Source organism: Erpetoichthys calabaricus, chromosome 9 (genome assembly GCF_900747795.2).
Source record: "Erpetoichthys calabaricus chromosome 9, fErpCal1.3, whole genome shotgun sequence".
Classification (NCBI taxonomy): Eukaryota; Metazoa; Chordata; class Cladistia; order Polypteriformes; family Polypteridae; genus Erpetoichthys; species Erpetoichthys calabaricus.
Genome location: NC_041402.2, coordinates 507,834 through 520,091, shown reverse-complemented (window position 1 = coordinate 520,091; position 12,258 = coordinate 507,834). Strand labels below are relative to the sequence as shown.

Below are 12,258 nucleotides of genomic sequence, written 5' to 3'. Positions count from 1 at the left end.
CAAAACGCTGAATGTAAAGCAGTGCCAGGCAGGTGGGCGCAAGATCGACACCTTCACTTGAATTTTTATCACATTGTCTTTTCAGGATCGCTTTATTTATACAAGTCACAATGCGCTTTGGACACAAATTTACTGCTTGTTTGCCTTCTGCAAAAACCCGTGAAGGTGAGTGCAACATGTCCGTTAGTCTTTCTCTTGTGATGTGAATGAACCGCGTGAAGTGTTAAAATCAAAAAGAGCTTGCGTTGTTTTTATCATCATGTTCACACTGCGGCGCATTTACCCTTAGGGACATTTAAAGTCCCGCCTGTCTATTGTACAGCGCCTTGTCTGTCTGTTATCTAATCTATCTATCTAAATAAATAAATAAATAAATAAATAAATAAATAGCAGTTGATAACAACTCGTTACGCGCTATTCGCAGTTCGAAGTTGAACAGCTCCGTGTGTCCGACTCATTTAATGAGACACGGATGCTAATAGACGGTCTAATACTGCAGCTCTGTATGCCGCCATTTTAGATTGAGGTCATAATGTGAAGTTGGACTAACTTGGACTTGACTGACGAGCCCCTGAGTTTCTGAGTTGGATATCCGACTTCTCTGGGCATCCCAGTGGGAAATTCTGATTTCCCACTTCAACTGGAACGCAGCATTAGCCATCCATGCACATTTCATAGGAGGTGGGGAAATGGCGACCCCCTTGGTAGAGTGTGGAAGTGCAGCCTCAGCTGCTAGATGACGACTGGCACTCCTGATAATTCTGATCACTGAACCGTCGTTAATTTGTGTTTTACGTGACAAACGTATTATAAGTGACAAGTAGGATGTGATGGCCTGATTGACGTTCCCTTTTAAGGGGGGGCAATGCTGCTTGTTTGGCTATTCGTCAGCCACCCGTTGTCACGTCTCAGCAGTAGTGTCCCTCCGTTGTGCCCGCTGTGATGGTGTGGGTGTGGAGGCCGACATAAAAAGGGCCGTGTCCGGTTTCACTTACGTAATGGGAACTCCTGATGGCACTTGTGTTGCACTGAGGCCACCTAGCGAGGGTGGCGCTGCCTTTGTTAACCGTAAGCTGTGACATTCCATTAAACGTGCTGTGACACCAAGATGAGGCTGACGAATGTCCTGGCTTGGTGGTCTGCGTCGAGCCACGATTGTTTCTTTCGAGGCAGACATGGTGGGGTGGGTGGCTGACTGGTCAGTAAGGTGACTCGTTAAACCCTCCGTTTGTCACGTGGCCCGTACTCTTCATTGTCATCGTTTTCACCTGAATGGCTGAGCACCGAGGAGAGGCGCTATAATGTGACATGTGACCTTGCGCTCAGGTGTGGAGCCCAGCATAGGACTTCTTGGAGGGCAGCGGTGGTGGCCGGGGTCTTGAGGGTGCCTCTCTACTGGCCAGTGAAGTTCTGCCATGGCGTCATTGCATATGCATGAGGCTGATTAGCATACTCCGTACCTGGATGTTTGAGGGCGGGGTCTGAGGCACGTTCAGACTTTAGAGCTTGGCACCGTAGGGGTCCCGGCCGGTGTGACTGAGATGGTTTAACCTGGAGGGAGGGATGCGTGAGGCCCCACACGGTCTGCTCGTGCATGATGTCTTCTCCTGTGTAGGGACAGGACGTGTCACAGCTGTGTCACCAAGGAGTCTGCGTCACTCTCTGCAGACCACACACCTCCGCGTCGGCCCAAGAGGAGCACCGGGAGAAGGACTCGTTCCTCAAGTGGCTCCTGCTCGCTGATTCTGTCACTGCGTTTGGCCTTGGCACGTGGCAGGTGAGTGACTGATGTCCCAACCAGTGGGCAGGTGGGCTGCGACTTGGTTTGTGGGTGGCTGTGACACCGTTGTGCCCATATCTGTGTGCTCAGGTTCAGAGGAGGAAGTGGAAGCTGAAACTGATCGAGGAGCTTCAGAAGCGCACGTCTGTGGAGCCCGTGGACTTGCGCTGGAGGTGAGTACGTGGGGGAGGGGGGGCTCCGCTCATGGTGGTCTCCCTGTCCATGTGCTGAGCACGACGTCACACCTCTGCAAGCTCTGCTTTACTTGAAGTTATTAGCCAGTCCTGCACGGTGTGCCAGTGTAGATGCCATCTTTACACAGGCACCCACATGGGGTATTGAGTGCCATCTGTCACCCTGACAAGTGGGAGGGAACTGAAGCACCAAGAGAAAGTGGAGTGGGCAGGGGAGGTGGGCAGCCCCTATACTTGCGGACATCTGATCTCATGCCAGCGCCAGGCCCCTCAGCCCTCAGTGTGGCGCCACAAACCAGAGCCAGTCACATGAGCTGCTGTTGTGGAATTGTCACGTAGTCCCCTTTGTGACAAGGCCACCTTACAGGGTGGGCGGCATTTGGCATCAGTAGGCCGAGATGAGGGGTTGCGCCACACTCGGCAGTTTAGGGGTGAAGGTGAGAGAAGGCGGCTGAGTGGACCCCTTGGAGTTTCCTGCTCTGCCTCCAGGTTGGCTTGGGTGGGCTCTGACCCCCTGCCACCCTAAAGTAGATTAGGTGGGGTCTGCCCTCCTCCGATGGGGTCCTTGCACGTTTACAGGGCGTAGTAAGCCACCTCACAGCGGACTTTGGGGGTCTGAGCCCCTCGTCAAGTCGGTGGGTGGTCCCGAGGTGTCCGTTGCCCGATTTCTTGTCCCCTTTACTCCCCTTTTGCATCTCGTTGCCAGTCCCATGGAGCTGAAGGCCCTCGAGTATCGGCGGGTGAAGGTGAGGGGCCGATTTGACCACTCCAAGGAGCTGTACGTGATGCCCCGCTCGCAGGTGGACCCCGAACGCGAGTCGAGGGACGCCGGGAGGATCCTGTCAAGTGGCGACTCTGGTGCCAACGTCATCACCCCCTTCTACTGCTCCGATTTGGGGTACGTATGGCCTAGCGCTCTCATCTTGGCTTGCTAGTAATGGGAATTGTGGGGGCATTTGATTAAGTGGGCTGAGAGCGTTTGGGGGGCAGAGCAGCGCCAATGAAATCTTCAAGTGCCGCTTTGTCTCCCACTTTGAGTTGAGTTTCAGTGCGGCTTTGGTGGTCTCCTTATTTTCGTTTGGGGTGGGGGGGTGGAGAGGGCACCTCTGCAGGTCGCCACCATCGGGTTTACTTATCTAGGAGCTCCGATGGTTGGTGCCCCCCGACATCCCGTATGGCATTGGTCGGGCACTGTGCCTGTACTGCTGTGGGACCCCCAGGTCTCATTTTCTCACAGGTGGCGCCAGCGTCAGGCTCTCTGTATCTACTGGTTTGGCCTCCTGTGGACTTCCGAGGTCACACTTCACTCAGGGGGTCTCTGCAGCCACACTTGCTGCCTTGCACTGTTAGGCGACGTTGACTGTCTGAGTGGAGATGCAGCATCAGCGTGTGGCATGGCATGTGAAGCGCTACAGCAGGCCGCCAGTCTGCCCATTCTGCATACTGAAGGAGAGGACTGGTAGGTCGGGGCCACTGTTGACCAGGCCTTCTGATTGACAGGAGAGGTGACATTTAGCTGTCAACGGTGTCTTTATTTCCAGGGTGACGATTCTTGTAAACCGAGGATTTGTACCAAGAAAGAAGGTCAAGCCAGAAACCCGAGAGAAGGGGCAGGTAAGATGAGCCTTGGCAGAGTGTGGGCACCACATGTGCCCAGTAGCCACTTGGCCAGCTCCAAATGCTAAGCGTCTGCTGCTTTCTCCTGGCAGATCGCCAATGAAGTAGAACTGGTTGGCATCGTCCGGCTGACAGAGATGAGGAAGCCTTTTGTCCCACAGAATGACATAGAAGGGAACCACTGGCACTACCGGGACTTGGAGGCCATGGCTCGAGCGACGGGCACAGAGCCCATTTTTATTGATGCTGATTTCGGTGAGCCGCTTATTTATGGTGTCTGTTTGCCCAAGTTTCAATCCAGAAGCCGTTGTGCACGATCGGTGCCACCTGTTGCCTCCACAATGCCCACTTGGCCAGGGTTCCCAGTGACAAACACAATGGGGGGCTCTTTTTGACACTCGTCCTCGATCACACGCCCCTCACCCCGTATCACCAACGTCTAGGCACTCCCTGGCAGTCCATCAGTGTGGCCAAGGTAGGTGTTGTCCCCCCCCATGATAGGCTCCATCCACCTGATCCTGGACTTTCTGCCCAATTGCAGTGACTGGAGGGTCAGTTGTACCCTTGTTCCTCAGAGTATTTGGATGCTGCTGAAGTGGCATAAGACCCTGCACTGCAGCTCAGTGCTAACCATTTGAGGACAAGACCACCGGCTGAAAATGTCAAGGGGACTCCACTCCGTCCAGACGAGTCCCCCCTCGAGGATGATTCCAGGCTTGGCAGTAACTGGGACCACCTCCAGGCGGGGGTCCTGCTCTTCCCTTTTTGATGTTTGGGTCATGGAGGAGTTGACGACAAGGTTTTGCTCTCCACATTTGACCCAACCACTTAGGGATGAACACCACTGCCAGAACAACAGATAGGACCACCACGGCACTCGACTGTTGGGGTCCTGCTCCCCATCCAGGCTGCAGCTCCGCAAATGGAAACAAACCAAATGCCGTGGGGTGACTGAGAGCTGGTGGCTGTGCCCTCATTTCACGTCACCAGCTGTGTGACTTCAGCTACCACCACACTGTGTGCAAATAGGAAGAAGGTGACATGAGGATGTCAACCCAAGCGCTAGGCAGGGATGTCCCCCTGTCACATCTCACCCCTGGCCACAGGTTTCCATTTCCATGTGAAGTTTTGCTCATCTTTATGAGGCACAGCCCTGCGAGATTCCGCTCCATATACATTAATGTCCTGGCAAAGGGCTGCTTGTCACCCTTCATGCAGGGTTTGTTCCTCTTACGTCTCACCCATCCACCATATTTGTACAGCAGATGCTCTGTGATGGTGCCAGCTTTGTTCTTTTAAGTGGCACTATGGCCAGGGATTTCTAGCTGAGGTTGGACACCCAGCACTTCATTACAACTTCATAAACCTTTAAATGTTAATTAACCACAGACCCTCTGCTTGTAGGCAGCACGGTGCCAGGAGGGCCAATCGGGGGGCAGACCAGAATTACCCTGAGGAACGAGCACATGCAGTACATCATAACCTGGTAAGTTGTGCCATCGTATTCTCACTCATTGTTACAGGCAAGACTGGCACCAGAAGCTAGCATTCCACCTGGTCAGGCTGTTGTAGGCCAGCCTGCCCATTTTTTAACCTGCTTTATTCCATGCCAGGGTTTGCTGGAGACTAACCCAGCTAGCACAAGATGGAAAACAAAACTCTGGCCAGGGTGCCAGTCCATCACAGAGAGGAGAACAAAGTCTCTTCTGAAGGCACTTGTGACGTGTGGAGGTCCCACTTCCAGGCCATCCCGTAAGCGCTTCACGGGGTGGCTCATTGCACTCAAGTCCAGTTAATAAGAATTCTTCACGTTTATATAGCGCTGTTCTCACTACTCAAAGCGCTCAGTAAATTGCAGGTTAAGGGCCCACTGTTGGCACTGATGGGATTCGAACTGGCAATCCACAGCCTCAGAGCCACCACTACGCCTATATTGACATTTAGACCACCCACTTCCACCTGCTGGGGGGGGGGGGGTCGAGACTTTGCCAAGCCACACCCTCTGTAAAGGGCAGCAGCACCAAAAAAGGAACTTCCTTCCTGCTGAAAGTGGCATTGACTGCCAGGCTGAACCTCCACATTTCACGTGAGCTTATAGTCCGTGTGGTTTAATGGGGTCTGCGTTTCTTGTAGGTATGGACTCTGTGCTGCCAGCTCCTACCTGTGGTACATGAAGTTCATCAGAAGAGCTGTGATGTGACAGCAGCCGGTGCCAGGCTGTGCCCCTTTTTAAAGAAGTACAGTAACAGGTCAATAAATTCACTTTTCAGAACAAGACAAAACCACCAGAGTTTTATTTTTTTTATATACAGAACAGGACAACTCAACCAGCTTTTGAATTAACCCAGCTTGGTGGCCAGTTCCTTGGCTTTTGCTTTTTCGAGCTTGGCAATACGGGCAGTAGATTTGGGTCCCATGACACCACCGCCCCAGTGCCGGCGAATCTGCAATTAAAAACAAAAATATGAAGCATGTGACTCCAATTTGACGGACAAGTCTGAATGCAGAAGCTAGTCAGGGGCTCCAGTCCCCCGGCCACACAAGTAGAAAATCAAAGCCAGTGCCCATCAGCCACGTGTCTCCAAACTGAGGGCACCAGGAGGCCTACGTCAGACAGACTCAAATCCAATGTTAAAGAGCTTGATCACCAAGGGGCAGGTTGGCAGACGAGTGCCCGTACCGACGCTCATCACTAAGCAGGACACTTCACTTCATGGAGGCAAAGAAACGCTGGCCCTCTGGGCAAGGTGAGCACCTTGTGCTTCTGAGAGTCTAGAAGGGCACTCGCCCATCTAGTGCTCTTGTAACCTTTTCCATGCTTTAGAGAGAGGGTCTTAAAAGGCTTCATTTTAACAGAGGAGGCTTGGGGGGTGGTCCGGGCTAATGACCCTCCTTGTACACAAAATCCAAAACGAGCAGACCGAGGACCCAACTCATTACCCCAGAAGAGCACAGGTCAGGGTCGAGCAGTGCAGCAGCTCACACAACAGCTGAGGAGCATCAAATTTAAAGATGATTGGGGGGGGGGGGGGGGGAGATGAGGCACTACTATTACTCATAGGGGGTCAACGGAGGCACCTCAAGGAGGTCACTGCAACATGTTTGCCAAAAGTTTGTGGTTCTGCACATTCCTACCGTCTACTTTAAGTGCCAAGGGCACCACACACGTCCAGCAATGTGCCTGCCTGCACATTTGGACATCAGGGTGACTGTAGGACTTCACATAGCAGATTTTAAAAATCTGGGCCTGCACTACCAGAATCACTCGAGTCTCAGGTGTCACACTCGAAGACCCCGGTCGTTGGGCACTCAAGTCACACTTTACCTCGTCATATCTGTCATTGTAGTTGGTCTTCACAGCTTCAACAAGCTTGGCCAAGGCTCCTTTGTCCTCCCTTAAAAGCAAAAAATAAACAAATTATAAAAAGTTCCCAAAAAATAAACTCGAGTTAAGGTGAGTGTTTGGCCTTCTTGCTCAGGGTTAAAAAGCTCAAATAGCCACATGGATGTTCAGCCAAAAAGTCAGTCATCATTGCTAGAAGGTCAAACATTCAGAGAAAGTGGCTACGCTGCACACAGCAACGGGCTCCTCTTCTAATGACGTCTACCTGACCGCATTTATGAGAAAAAGCAAAACGCACGTCAGAATGTTGTTTTGTATTAACGTGAAAGACGTGAGCTCGTCTGTGCTAATGGATACGGCAGTGGCTCTCCAAGTCAAATTAGACGGAGCCATCAAGTGATCACAGTTCTGGATTGGCATCGGCCACATTCCTATGTAACTTACTCCAGTGCAGCCTCACAAATCGCATTCACGTTCAAAAAGCTTACAAAACTGCAGCTCATGTGACGTCAACAGCAACATGCAAATGTGCAGCTAGGCAGAGCCAGGACACCAATGGACACGCTGAGCTATTTTAAAATGTAGACTAAAAGAAAACTAATATGGAGATTTACAAAAAGATAGTTTTACGTTTGTGCCATACACGGCAAATCATGAACTACAGCATTCGCAAATGACACCTTTAAGTTGTATGCCACACGCCATCAATGACAGCACTCCAGGAGACTGGCACTCTGCTGGGCTCTAGTGGAGTGGCACGCAGACTCTGCCCTCATGAAGCTTCACCAACCTGAGGCACTGCTCTGCATTACAACAGTCAAGTCAGCCTGGTCACTTCCAGAACTTCTGAGAACAGCTCAGTGCCTTCAGTGTTTCCCAACCACTGGGTCACAGTTCAGAGGACCCCTGGACACCCCCCCCCCCACTGTGCTCAATTCATCAAGGAGACCAAAAGGGTCTGTGAGGACTAATGTGGCCAAGTCTGGGTTACATAACCAAGTCTCACATGATCCATGCGTGCCACTTGTATTATGGCAGAGAGCTGGGATGCCCCAGTGATGGAAGGTTCAGGGCAGAGGGCAAACCCCCTGGCTCACAATGGAGCTTAGAAGCTCAACCCTGCTGGGGCCACCTGAACAGTTTCAGAGCCCTGGGTGCCCTATAAAAGGAGGCAGACACAGACTGTGCTTACGTACTGTCGTCTGTAGTGAGGAGTGAAAGGAAAGCGCTGCCCCACCAGTGTGCTGGACCTGTCCTGGAGTCTGCCTGGGGTGCTGCTACACCACCCCCACCCCATCCACAGTATCCAAAGTTTTTTTTTTTTTTTTTTTTTTTAAATTGTATTTTCAGCTTGGAACATTGTGGGTGTAAAAGAGTAAAACCTCAAAATTGTTACAAGATTGTGAGAGGATGGATGTGCAGAGTGGAGTTAAACAACAACCCCAGTTTTAAAGAATTTTGAAAGAACAAGCCATTAACCAAAATCAGCTCTAAACATCCAAGACACGAATTGTTTCAAACGGTGCAACAAAGCAGCCTTTCTTACGGGTTGGTCTGTGTGAAGGCGAGGGATGTGCAGGTCTTCCTGTGCACAAGTCTGCCCAGTCTGGCCTTGCCCTTCACAATACAATACGGGACGCCCATCTTGCGGCAAAGAGCTGGCAAGAACACAACCAACTGAAAGAGAGAAAAAAAGTTCATTTATTTTCCATTCTCTTAAGCACTGCACACCACTACACTGTGTACAACATGGCAAACTGCAATAGCGGGCACCAGTAAACCTCCGATCTGACCAGTTTCACGTAATGCCATGCAAAACGAGCTGTTACTCAGGAAAAATGTGGTCTTCAGTTGACATTCAGGTGAAGAAATTCAAAAACATCACTGTAACAGTTTCTAGACCCCTTTTTAATAGCGAATTAATAATTAGCAAAATTCACGCTCTTACCTCAATGGGATCAACATCATGGGCAATGACCACCAGCTGAGCCTTTTTACTTTCTACCAGTGTGGTGACCGTGTTTACACCTAAACAAAAAAAAAAAAAAAAAACCATAATGGCAACCTGGTCATTCACTTTAGTGCAATCCACTTATTCCACAAAACGAGACAACTTGCAAAAATGAACAACTTGTGGAGCCAACACAGTTCAGAGGTCCACAAAGGCCAAAACACACTGAAGAATAAAGCACCGCAATGAGAAGACCTGGTTAGAGGCGCAATACTTTAGAATTGTCTTTTTATTTAAAAGTAAGCCCATACACAAAAAAAAAAAAATAAAAAAAATGGGAGGACACACAGCACTCAACATACCTGCTCGAAGGACCGGGGGTCTCTTGGTTGGGGCGTCTCCCTTGCCCGAAGCCTTCTGCTCAGCACGAGCCAGCAACCTCCGCTTCTTCTCTTGCTTAGTCTCTGGTCTGTACTTGTGAGCCAGCTTGAAAAGTTGAGTTGCTGGAAGAGGAGACACTGGCTGTAATTAACTGCCGTTACTACTTTAATGACCCAAAATTAAAAGCAGTCGGCCAACAAACTCCTCATCTTTACCCAATCAGTAATGCCACTTTTACACAGGCCATTCATCCTGTGTATACTAACATACGCTGCTTGGTAAAGATATATTGCCCATATTGTCCTGGCATGCAGAAATAAACAGTGGTCCTGAAAGTATAAGCACCTCAACTGGCATCTACTCTAAACTAGACTTGCAAATTTAGCTTGAAGACTGGGTGGGCCCCCTTGCTGCTGGCACTAAAATGCACCCGTGCAGATCTCACGTCCAAGCAAATCTGGAGTCGCTTTCCTCCAGTTACACACAGACAGAAAACACATTTGCATTAACTCAAGTTAAAGGAGGTTTCCATCAGTTTCTGACAAACCACCAAGTGGACCGAGTAATCCAATTACAAGTGCTTTTAACATTAAAATGCTATCCAATCATGGCTGACTTAATGAAAGCACACCAATAATAGAAGTTGGCCACTTTTTAGAACGGTTATGCATTAGTAGCATTTGAGAGTTTCCTTTCTAGTATTCCACACAAAAGCATAAAGGGAATCTGGTGTAAGCTTTCCTTTGCCCCTGCATAGCAGGACCCACCCAGTACTGCGCAGATCTCAGTCCAAAAGTCAGAACACAACATCACAAGGGTTAAAAACTTGACAGTACAGGAAAGGAGAGCCAAAGAGCTCCCAACAACGTGCGTTTTGCTCCTTTCAAAGCATTTCAATCTCTCTGTGCATCAGCGATCTTGGTGGAATGGTGTCAGCACCAGTACTTCAGATAGCAAATATTCGTTCACATCATTTGCACAGACTGTATGATGCCACCTTCTCTGATGCAAAAGCAGCATATTCTTAATTTTAACAGCAGAGAAGATGGCAACACCAAATATGGCAATTACATTCAACAACTGTTAGCCTACCGATAGTATGAGCCACGGAGGGAGTTTGAATTAAGGTGTCACAATAACCAATACCTGTCTGACGATCCAGAGCCTGTGTGAACTGGTTGATGGCTGGGGGAACCTTCAGCCGCTTGTACAGGATGGAGCGCTGACGCTGCAGACGGATGTAGCGAGGCCATTTAACAAAACGTGTTAGATCACGCTTGGGCTGGATATCCTGACCTAAAGAGAAAAGACAAGTCCTAAAGATTAGAAAGGAAACACAGGACTACAGTAGTGTGCTGCCTACTAAGCTGTGGCATCAGCGATCTTGGTGGTGTTGCTGTCAGCATTGCTTGTCAGATAGCAAATATTCTTAGCATCATCTGCATTTGCTCCAACCGCACCAAGTTGTCTTTGGCAGACCAGGAGCCTACAATTATGATGGGCATCCACTTGTGCCTACCAAGACAAATTGGTGGGAGAAATCATGCGGTCCATCAAAAAGGTACTCACCAATACCATAGTTCTTGGGCCTTTTTTCAAACAGGGGGTTGACTACCTTCTTGGCCTCCTGTTTTTTGGCCACAGAAGGGGCTGGTGCCACCTTTTTCCCCTTAGCCTTCTTCCCCTTGGGCTTTAGAAAAAAGGAAGACAAAGATTACTTGGTAAGTTTCATGTCACATTAAACACACAAACGATGAACAGGCGAACGTCACCAACTAAACTGAACCCAAAGAGTGATGCTCAGGGTTAAAAAGCTCAAAAATTCACTCCATCACAGGAAGTTCAGAAGAAGAAATACTCATCAGTGCATCAAGCTTTGGGTGCAAATCGACAATCAAGAGATGAATGCTAAACTGAGTGCAAAACACAACTGTAAAGCCTTGCGCGGACGAAGAAGGCCCACCACCTGCTTCAAAATACAACTACTTAAACACATCACATCTAAAAATAAATGATCACGAACACAGACAGTAGAAGCCAGTCGAAGTTCAAAGATGACCCCCTCGCACATTCAGGTGCTTGTTTTACTGCTCAATGCCCCGACAAGTCCGCTCGACTTCCACATCTCACGATGCCCCCAGTGAAGATGCGGCAGGCCGGCTGCTCAGCCCGCTCACTGGCACTTCACGCTTTCGTGTGTTAATTTGTGCCCCGTTCACCTCACTTTCTTTTAAACATGCAGGACGGAAGCGCGTCTTTAAACACCGTGAGGTTTAGTCAATCATTCTTCCAATAAAGCAGCCGCAACGCTGACATTTCTAAAGTTCCGAGCACACCAACTTCAACAAACGCGACTCCGAGGCTGAAGGCCTCTACGCCGGCTCGAGTCCTAATCACAAATTTAATTTGTGGGCACCATTCTTTCAATAAAACACTAGCATGTTCAACTTAAAAAAATACTATTTCCTATACATTGCAATGCTTTATTATTCCGTCTCAATGACCAGAGTTTAAAAAAAAAAAAAAACTAATCTAAATGAGACCAATGCGTTTTCCGATTAACTATCGTCTTTTTTAAACCATTGGGGATTTTTTTTAAAAGAACAACATGCGTTAAATCAGACAATATGCGATATGTAACTCTTAAATTCCTCATAACGTGGATGTTTTAAGATACAAAAGTCACTTCGCGAAGCCATTTCAGAGGCTCATCTGCCACACTCACCATGTTGGTTCAGCGAGAAAGGAAGGAGGAGAGAATTGTGGGTAATATAAATATGGCCTGCGTAACCTCGCGAGACTTCCGGCATGGCCGGTTCCGTTTCAGATATTTTGTTTTCCTTCGTGTATTTGAAAAAGAAAGAAAACGCAAAGCTCGCAAATAGATGCTGATATTTACTGTTTCTAAAAGCGCAACATGTCGGATCGAATGCCTGTTTGTTCAGAAGGAAGTGAAATTTATACCGACGATGACAGAATCTGCCACATTGTA

The 12,258-nt window shown here is 49.1% G+C and overlaps 2 protein-coding genes and 5 non-coding genes across 7 annotated transcripts in view; 1 reads left to right on the top strand and 6 right to left on the bottom strand.

Annotated features, from left to right (window-relative positions):
- Position 1: 1 nt before the first annotated feature.
- Positions 2–5,873, top strand: LOC114657303 (surfeit locus protein 1). The gene is made up of 8 exons (XM_051932104.1): positions 2–165; positions 1,616–1,777; positions 1,871–1,953; positions 2,681–2,872; positions 3,516–3,588; positions 3,684–3,846; positions 4,996–5,077; positions 5,725–5,873. The coding sequence occupies exons 4-8, from the start codon at positions 2,685–2,687 to the stop codon at positions 5,789–5,791; spliced, it is 573 nt and encodes a 190-aa protein (XP_051788064.1). The 5' UTR covers positions 2–165; positions 1,616–1,777; positions 1,871–1,953; positions 2,681–2,684; the 3' UTR covers positions 5,792–5,873.
- rpl7a (ribosomal protein L7a) overlaps positions 5,855–12,258 on the bottom strand; it is a 12,224-nt gene continuing 5,820 nt past the window's right edge. Inside the window, exons 2-8 of the mRNA XM_051931667.1 lie at positions 10,836–10,976; positions 10,413–10,562; positions 9,248–9,388; positions 8,883–8,962; positions 8,481–8,611; positions 6,917–6,986; positions 5,855–6,035 (exon numbers count right to left, since the gene is read on the bottom strand). Of these exons, the coding sequence (XP_051787627.1) occupies positions 5,931–6,035; positions 6,917–6,986; positions 8,481–8,611; positions 8,883–8,962; positions 9,248–9,388; positions 10,413–10,562; positions 10,836–10,976 (818 nt within the window). The 3' untranslated portion in view covers positions 5,855–5,930. The remainder of the gene's footprint in view (positions 6,036–6,916; positions 6,987–8,480; positions 8,612–8,882; positions 8,963–9,247; positions 9,389–10,412; positions 10,563–10,835; positions 10,977–12,258) is intronic.
- LOC114658305 (small nucleolar RNA SNORD36) lies at positions 7,062–7,129 on the bottom strand. Its single transcript, XR_003717353.1, has one exon. It is a non-coding gene; the product is annotated as a small nucleolar RNA SNORD36 (small nucleolar RNA).
- Positions 8,759–8,824, bottom strand: LOC114658306 (small nucleolar RNA SNORD36). Its single transcript, XR_003717354.1, has one exon. It is a non-coding gene; the product is annotated as a small nucleolar RNA SNORD36 (small nucleolar RNA).
- LOC114658308 (small nucleolar RNA SNORD24) lies at positions 10,172–10,245 on the bottom strand. The gene has a single exon (XR_003717356.1). It is a non-coding gene; the product is annotated as a small nucleolar RNA SNORD24 (small nucleolar RNA).
- Positions 10,638–10,710, bottom strand: LOC114658309 (small nucleolar RNA SNORD24). The gene has a single exon (XR_003717357.1). It is a non-coding gene; the product is annotated as a small nucleolar RNA SNORD24 (small nucleolar RNA).
- On the bottom strand, positions 11,062–11,136 carry LOC114658304 (small nucleolar RNA SNORD36). Its single transcript, XR_003717352.1, has one exon. It is a non-coding gene; the product is annotated as a small nucleolar RNA SNORD36 (small nucleolar RNA).

Excerpts from the sequence above, each read along its gene's own strand:
- LOC114657303 (XM_051932104.1), top strand. The coding sequence starts at position 2,685 with ATGGAGCTGAAGGCCCTCGAGTATCGGCGGGTGAAGGTGAGGGGCCGA. Across the intron at positions 2,873-3,515 it reads TTCTACTGCTCCGATTTGGG|GGTGACGATTCTTGTAAACC; the intron begins GTACGTATGGCC and ends CTTTATTTCCAG. Across the intron at positions 3,847-4,995 it reads TTTTATTGATGCTGATTTCG|GCAGCACGGTGCCAGGAGGG; the intron begins GTGAGCCGCTTA and ends CTCTGCTTGTAG.